Source organism: Coffea arabica, chromosome 2e (assembly GCF_036785885.1).
Source record: "Coffea arabica cultivar ET-39 chromosome 2e, Coffea Arabica ET-39 HiFi, whole genome shotgun sequence".
Lineage (NCBI taxonomy): Eukaryota > Viridiplantae > Streptophyta > Magnoliopsida > Gentianales > Rubiaceae > Coffea > Coffea arabica.
The window spans coordinates 26,566,436-26,574,953 of NC_092313.1; the positions used below are offsets into that span (position 1 = coordinate 26,566,436).

The window sequence follows — 8,518 nt, forward strand, 5'->3', positions numbered from 1 at the left end:
TCCCTACTGATAATAGTCTTCTTTACTTCTAGACAACACAAATGGTATCCCTTAACTCTAATGTTAAAGTCCATAAAGAGAGATTTCTTTGCACGTGGATCAAACTTTGATTCATTTACATGATAATATGCAGTCGAACCAAAAATATGCAAAGAATCATAGTCTGTTGCAGATTTTTCAGACCATACCTCTAACGGGGTCTTGCCACCTATTACAAATGATCGCAAGTGCGATTGACTAGATGTTGAGCGTATGTCACAGTTTCAGCCCAAAACTTTCTACCTAATCCAACATTAGATAGCATACAACGAACTTTCTCCACTAGTGTCTTGTTCATATGCTCTTACACCCCATTCTGCTGCGATATTTTTCTAACTGTGAAGTGTCGAACTATGCCACACTCTTGGCATATCTCCTGGAAGGGATCACTCTTGTATTCTCCACCATTATTTGTTCGAAAAACCTTGATCTTTCTTCCCATCTGGTTTTCAACCTGAGCTTTCCATTTAAGAAAAATTCCTAACACATCATCCTTATTCTTCATTGTAAACACCCAAATTCTTCTGAAAAACTCATCAACAAAAGTGACAAAATAGTACCTACCTTCAAGGGATGAAATCTTGGCAGGTCTCCACACATTTGAATGCACATAATCCAAAATACCCTTGGTATTATGGATGCCAGTGCCAAATTTCACTCTTCTATGTTTTTTCATAACACAATGCTTATAATATTCTAATTCATAAACTTTCGTACCTTTCAACAATTCTTGCTTGGTAAGATTTTGCAAGAATTTTTCACCAGCATGTCCCAATTGCATGTGCCACAACTTTGTTGCCTCTACCACAACTTTGTTGCCTCCGCATCCTTCTTGCTACTGGAAGATGTTGTTGCTGCTGCTGTCCCAACAACTGTACTACGTTGGTAGTAATACAAATTATGCTTTCTCACACCTTTCAACATCACAAGTGCTCTCGAAATTGTTTTAAGAATTCCATCTCGTATCATCACAATCAGGCCTTTTGACTCTAAGACCCTCAAAGAAATAAGATTCTTCTTAAAATTCGGCACGTACCGAACATCCTTCAAGATTCTGATAGATCCATAATGATTACGCAGTTTGATTAAATCTATCCCAATTGTTTTACATGGATTGTCATTTTTCATGTAAACAACTCCACCATCAAGTTCTTCAAATTTAAAAAATCACTCTCGCATGGGAGACATATAGTAGGTACAACTTGAATCCAAAATCCACTCATCTGGATGGGATGTTGAAGGTGATACAGCCAAAGAGAAATCTGATTCCGCGTCACTTTTGCACTCAGCAACATTTACGCCTTGAGGAGTTTTTCCTTTCTTCTTCAACTTTGGACAGTTTTTCTTCTAGTGCCCTTTCTCATGACAGAAAGCACACTCGTCTTTAGCAACTCTATTTTTCGATTTGGACCTTCCTCTTCTTCCCTTTGATTGGTTTTGCTGACGACCTCTTACCACTAACGCTTCATCTGCTGTAGCTACTTTATTTTTCATTTTATCCTATTTTCTCAATTTATGACTATACAAAGTAGAACATATAGTATCTAAAGACACATTTTTCTTTCCATGAAATAACGTAGTCTCCAAATGTTCAAATTCATCAGGAAGGGATGATAATAACATCAAAGCCAAATCTTCATCTTCAAATTTCACAGCTAAATTTAACAGGTCTGCTACTAACTGATTAAACATAGTGATATGTTTATTCACAGTAGTATTTGGTCGATAATCGAATCGAAACAACCTTTTCTTCATAAGGAGTTTATTATGCAAATATTGAATTTAATCTTTCCTACAGTGATAGAGTATATACACTGTCAACATTGGATGAATGACAACTATACAAAATTTGAATTTAAAATTTAATTTTTGTACACATGTCATGAATCTATATACTGTCAGTGCATATAAGATTTACTCATATAAAAAAATGATTGAAAAATATGTTTATGACGCAAATAAATAAATTTGTGTAAAGCATTTCATAAATCTATTTGTGCCCCAGCACAGAAAAATAGACTGATTAAAGCTGTTAGTTGATCTTGTCATTGATTAGTGATTATCGATTTGCTCTTGAGAAATCCATATTCATAACACTCTACCGTTTGTATTAGATTCGTTCTTCTAGGTAGGATTAGATTCTTTTACTCCAACATAATCTTATGCCATGCAACATTCTGGATTATAATTTTTTGTAGAAAAATTTTTACGTTTTCTAAACATATTTTTTAATCATCTTTTTATTTCACATATATCAAATTGTTACAATATATTTTTCTGTAAAAACTCCTAAAAATAGCAATAAAAATCAAAAATTTCCTTGGTAGTGGTTTAACAAAATTGTCTAAAATTAAAATGAAACTTATACAAGAACTAAACCTCCAATTAATTTTATGAATCTCGAACTCGAGCTCGAGTTCAATGAGTTCAAAATATTAAGTTCGAGGTTTAAAAATAATTATTTTATTTTGAAAAATAAATAAAATACTAATTTTTCTTAATAAATAATAAAATATTAGGAATATATATGTAATTTTATTATTAAAATAAAAAATATATATAATCGAGCGCAATGAGTTTAATATTTTTTAGTTCGAATTCGACTTGATTAGTTTGAACTCAACTCGAGTTCGATATTGAACGAACTCGTATTCGCGAACGGTTCATTCGTTTGCAGCACTAACAAAAACTAAAAGTAATTTCCTGGAAAACGGGAGAATAAAAAGAGTGAAACACAGCAGACTAAATTGAGGGTTGGCACGGAACTTTGCTGGCAAGGGAAACAAATAAAGTTGCATAAATGTGGAAATATGGCCTCATAAATATCAATCATCCTTAGGATTCTCAAAAATCCTTAAAATCACACACACAACACACAGTGAAGGCTTTTGGGGAAAGCAATTGACAATTGGGAGAAAAAAAAATGCCAATGAAGGTGTTGGATGCCACCTTATCAAATTTTGATGTGGTGTTTGACAAGTTCAAAGCAGAAGCCCCAAATTACAAAGCCAATCTCATCCTTTTCTTGGCTGATAAAGACCCTGCCACCTCTCTTTCCTGGTGCCCTGGTAAAATTGAAATACAAACCCCAAGAAAATCTCTTCTTTTCTTCACATGTCAAAATTATTTGGTCTTTCGTGCTTATGGTTTATTACGTTGTCTAATTTTGCAGTTTTGGCTTTTTTTTTGTTTGCATGTATTCCTTTTTCTATTCTTTTCTTCGTTTCCAATTCTTTTTAAGTTTGAGAAGTATTTCGGAGGGTAGTTTTATGTAGTGGTGCAATTTGTAGAAAATCAGTCAATTGTTGCAAGTGAGGGAAAGGGATGATCTAGTTTGGGTGCTTTGGAATTGATTTGATTTTCTTTAGGGATAAATATAGTGCAGTTGTGACTTGTGATATGACCTTTCTCTATAGTCCAATTCTAGCAAATTGCTAAATGGAAACTAAAATCCCAAAATGAGGTAGCTTTTGGAGTTTTAGAAACTAATTGTGGATTTGAAACTGTATAGACCTGAAGTGCATTGCTTTGAAAGCAGCATCTGACTTGATTCAACATGGTTTCTTCACTATCAAAATGCCTAGTTATTTACTGTATCTCTTATGTAGTAATCTTAAGTTGGTTCCTGATGATTTAGCAACTGAAATATCAAAATCTGTTGCTGTCTGTTAATACTGCATGGATGCTTGCTCCTTTTTCTGAACTGCTTGGCTTAGTGCCGTTTTAGTTGGAGGGCTGTCTAGCAGCTATGTTGATTTAACTCAACTTTTCCACTTAAGGATTGGTAAGACAATGAAATGCTGCTAGAAAAAATCTTCATCAGTCTATTGATGAGTCTAAGCCTAGCCTGGGAAAATTAATGAGTTTCATCACTGCCTTCTTGGTTATAATTTTTTGAAGGTATAGCCCTACTTCATGGAGTAGATTCAGCCTGAATAGGAATCTATGAATGGGGGGACATTGACTAAGATCAAACTCCAAGATTTCATCCATTATATTACTGTCTCATTGAAGTTTCCGGCTTCATTCACTTACCAACAGTTTTGGTCCACATTTGTTGGCATACTAAAACCTTCCCACATTTGTTTGGATACCTTTTATGTAACATGTTCCATCCGTTTAGGTTGTTAGCAGATTCCTTGGGTGTTATACGCTATCATGTTTGTCCAAGTAATCTATTTGCCAGAAATGCATACAATATAATCTATGGGTGTATTCACTAATGTACGGTATTGATGTTTACACGTTCCTTTTGAATTTCAGAAATCAGTAAGCTGATTTGTTCTTAGCAAAATCACTAAAGTCTATTGCTGTATTGGTCTTGCTCCCTTGCAACCGCCTTTTCGCCTCTTCTCATTTCCTCCTTGAATTCAATTGGTATTTTCTCTGCGCACAAGTAGGTTAGGGGTTGGGGGTCTCAATCATTTTCTGCACTCCTGAAGTATTCTAACAATTCTCTTGTTGGTTGGCATATGTGCCTTCTCTTGAATTTATGTATGGAAAGCTTATTTCTAGATGCTTTAGTTTGGCCTATTTCCGTTCTTTTTTGGAATACTTTTGAGTGCCAGGGATAAAGAAAAATAAACCACCTATTTATCAGTTACCTTTACGCTTTAATCCATCTTGCGGTCTTCTGTATTTCATTAGTACATACTAATTCTTTCTTCTTTTCGCAGATTGTGTGAGAGCTGAGCCCGTGATATACAAGAAGCTGGAAGTGTCATCAGATGACATAACCCTTTTGAGAGCTTACGTTGGAGATAGACCAACTTGGAGAAATCCTCAGCATCCCTGGAGGGTGAACTCAACATTCAAGCTTAGAGGAGTTCCTACGCTAGTCCGTTGGGAAAATGATGCAATCAAAGGTCGTCTTGAAGATCACGAGGCTCATATTGAACAAAAAATTGATGCCTTAGTTGCTGCAACTTAAATCTTATAGTTTTCTAAAGTATGATAGTTTGATGGGAGATAGGCTTTATGCAATCTCTTGCAGATGTTCCAAAATCAATAATCTACTGTACTCTAAAGTGACAGCCTGGGATCAACACTTAATCTTTAGCTTCAGCAAGATTAATACTGATAAAATAAGGTTTTTATCAATCTTTGTGGAAGATTAATTCAATTGGGCTATGCATACCATAATATCTAAATAGGAACAATGGAAGTGAAATTCAGTGGAATTATTTGATTCAGAGCTCAAGTGCAATTGCAGGTTGTCTATGTAATATACTGCAGACATGCAGAGGACCTGTATTCAATTTACGCAGGCCCAATGCCACCAGCAAGGAATTTGTTTCAACTGAAGAGTGTAGCTAATCTATTGCAGTAGGGTCTTTCTTAATATTGAGGCAGTGCCAGATACTCCGTCCGGCTGCATCCAATTTTACGTTAGTAATCTACGTACTCAAAGCAATATACTCAAAGCAATAAAGATTGGTAAAACAAGAGCAAGCAACCTATCTTGTAGACTGCTCCCAGGATTCAGACTATTTGAGCTTTCAAGCTGTGCCCCTTGAGCCAGAAAAGTGAAAGTGGATCAGAAATTGTTGTGGTCTCCATTCTCTGATCTGATTGAGTAGGAACATTAACATAACCAAAAGATGAAAAGAACTAAAACAAAATGTGACGTCCGAGTTGGCCGACCTTACAGAACTAAAACACCAAACATGAAAAAACTAAATGATTTTAATGACCCAACAGAACCATTTAGCCATTAAATCATTCAAATAAAACATAAGCTCTTTACGACTCGAGAAAATTAAAAGTAACATCTCAGATTGGAATCCTACAACTTCAAGGGGTAAAATATGAGGTAATCAAAGGAGGTTGGCTGTGTAATTGCCAGAATCTGAATTTCTGAAATTTTGGAAGCCGTCACAGGATTTCCCATACCAGACACAATTTCTCATAATTAACTATATATACAAAAATTTGTCCTAATAACGAGCAGTCATCCCTCGGACAAAACTTATTGACAATATACACAGCAAAGGCAAGAAGCTAATATCTTAGAATAGTAGAGCCATAAAATGTTGCAAGCCAAGCAGCCCATACAAGCTCTCCTTCAGATGCCAAGTTGCGGCAACCATCCTCACCCTCGGACTGGCAGTACTCAACCGATTGCATCTCATTTCCTCTGCACATCTGCTGCATGCCAAGATGTATCAAACTCTTCATTAAGTTCACAGGAATGTGCTTCATCAGCTTGAGACAATCCAATATCTGTCGTACAAAGAAGCCCAGCTTTGTTAGTTGTTCTCTATCACAATCAACAAAAAGGTGGTGCTGAAAATCAATTCAGGCAAAGGTGCAATGAACAGGAAGACAATGCCAGCAAGAGTTTGATACAAGAGTTCGACCACCAAAATGGCATGCCAGATATATGGAGGCAATCCCACTAAAAAAAAAGACTTCTTTGCAAACTCCACATATTTGAACGCAATATCAAGTATATATCACCATCACTACTTTCTGAGTGCTAGTTCCAATTGGCTCAGCCTCATGAAGACAAATCCAAGATTCCAAGTAGCTTTATGCCTTTAACTATCAACTAATTACAAGATGGTGGAAGGATAGAATGCAAAATTGGCAGAAGTTGTACTGTCAGTTCAAGACTGTTCAGCAATCACGATTGAGAAAACCTCAGCCATCTGAACTTCCCTATCTTAGTTTCTAGAAGGCAACGACTTTACAAAAGGACAAGGACTTTACTTACTGGATGAGTTTAAAGATTATGACAAATTCTGATGAAAATTTAATAATCCTAATAATGCTGGACTTGCTTCTTCAACTCTACATAGCATTGAAACTTGGAACTAGATTCACCGACCACATCAGACAGGTGCATGTATACACTCAGACAACCACAAAATTTCAGGACAAATCTACAGAGAGTTTATTCAATTTATGCACGGAATGACATAGAAAACAAACTGGAGAAACAAGGTGGCGATTGTTTACAATTACTGATGCCTACCTATTTTAAGTCTAAAATGATGTTGGCAGCAACCAGTGTACTCATTGCTTCTCTTTTTCGTATCTTTTCTTGCTAGGAGGGAGGATGGGTGGGAGCACAGTTAATGACCTGGACTGAAACGTTATACAGCAGTGGTGTCCAATTGTTTACTGCAAATTAAGGAACATTAGTTGCACCAATTAAATCGTAACCAGTAAACTTAAATTTTCAAATGTTGGTACAGCGCAAAGAAATGGTCAATATGCAATATCATCAACAGTAGACAAAAAAGAGTGGAGAGTAGAAAAGAAAAAGGTTCTTCCTGTGTGCCTCTGACCTAAATCCGAATCCACTAATAGTCATAGGCCTTCATGAAACACAACTGTATACTGATGCACCAAAATCAACACATCATAAAAGGTACTCCGATCATCCTTAACCATCATTCTAATTCTAACATAGAAGAGTCAAATGATTTTACTTCAATATTGCAATAAAAAAGCTAATCTGGTTGAATTTTAAAATTCATTCAATTTGTTCACCTCATGCAGTTTGAAACCTTGTATCACAATTTTAAGTATTCAAACCCATGAAAATGAACTTTAGTAAAATAATTCGAAGCATAGTGAATATAATCAACTGGCTCTGAACAGCCAAAATTTATAATTAAAAGGGAAAAAAAAGAAAAAAAATGATGAGGAAGAAATTGAACTTACAAGGATGCATCTGAATAATTCTACATTAACCCTATAGTCAGAAGGATTGCCAAATTTGTTACCTGTGGATGAACGTCAGCCAGGCACAATTAGCTCAGAAAATTTTCCTTTATGAGTTTCGAAGTCACCTTCAAAGCAATGTACAAATGACCACAAGGAAAATATCAATGAAAAAAAAAAGGTTTCCAGAAGGAATAGCAGTGCAAATAACACGATTCTTAAAACTACTAGATACTAGCATCACAAGTTCACAAGAAGAGGGAAAATTTTCAGCTTACCACCACGTAATTTTTTCATCTTGTTCTAGGAAGCTCAAGTCCTGCAATGAGTGTACAAGGCCAGTTAGATGAAACCTCAGCAATATGCATAGCTGATTTTGCAAACAATCAAAGCTACACTACCCATTTTCTCTAGTAGTAGTATCAGTTTCAAACTTTGAACATGATACTATCATGTTTGGTTGGCATGGAATATTCACAATAGAAGCTAACAACATGAGAAATGAAATGTGGAAGTGATATCATAAATAAGGAAAGATGAAAAAGGGAAAAACACAACCACATTTGAGAATAACTGGACACAAGGTATGGAATATAAAAAGACTTGCAATGCCACTCAATCAAAAAATGGGAGGAATGTTACAATAAAAATTTACAATCACGAAGATGAATGGGTAGATAGCATACCCTGCCAGAATTTAACATCTCATGGATGTCAGAAAGAACAGTATTCTCCACTTCTAGCGCCCTGCCTAAAAGAGTTGCTGGAGTTTCCACATCAGATCCAAAGAGTTCACTAGATGCTGCTA

General features: G+C 35.7%; 1 protein-coding gene across 1 annotated transcript; it reads left to right on the forward strand.

Annotated features, from left to right (window-relative positions):
* Positions 1-2,748: 2,748 nt before the first annotated feature.
* Positions 2,749-5,139, forward strand: LOC113732198 (thioredoxin-like protein Clot). Its single transcript, XM_027257856.2, has 2 exons — positions 2,749-3,107; positions 4,716-5,139. Exons 1-2 carry the CDS (start codon positions 2,963-2,965, stop codon positions 4,967-4,969), a joined length of 399 nt encoding a protein of 132 aa, XP_027113657.2. The 5' UTR covers positions 2,749-2,962; the 3' UTR covers positions 4,970-5,139.
* The last annotated feature ends 3,379 nt before the right edge of the window (positions 5,140-8,518 follow it).

What these genes read in the sequence shown, in the direction of transcription:
- LOC113732198 (XM_027257856.2), top strand. Translation starts at nt 2,963, where the DNA reads ATGCCAATGAAGGTGTTGGATGCCACCTTATCAAATTTTGATGTGGTG. An exon ending in CTCTCTTTCCTGGTGCCCTG is followed by an intron (nt 3,108 to 4,715) that starts GTAAAATTGAAA and finishes TTCTTTTCGCAG; the next exon opens with ATTGTGTGAGAGCTGAGCCC.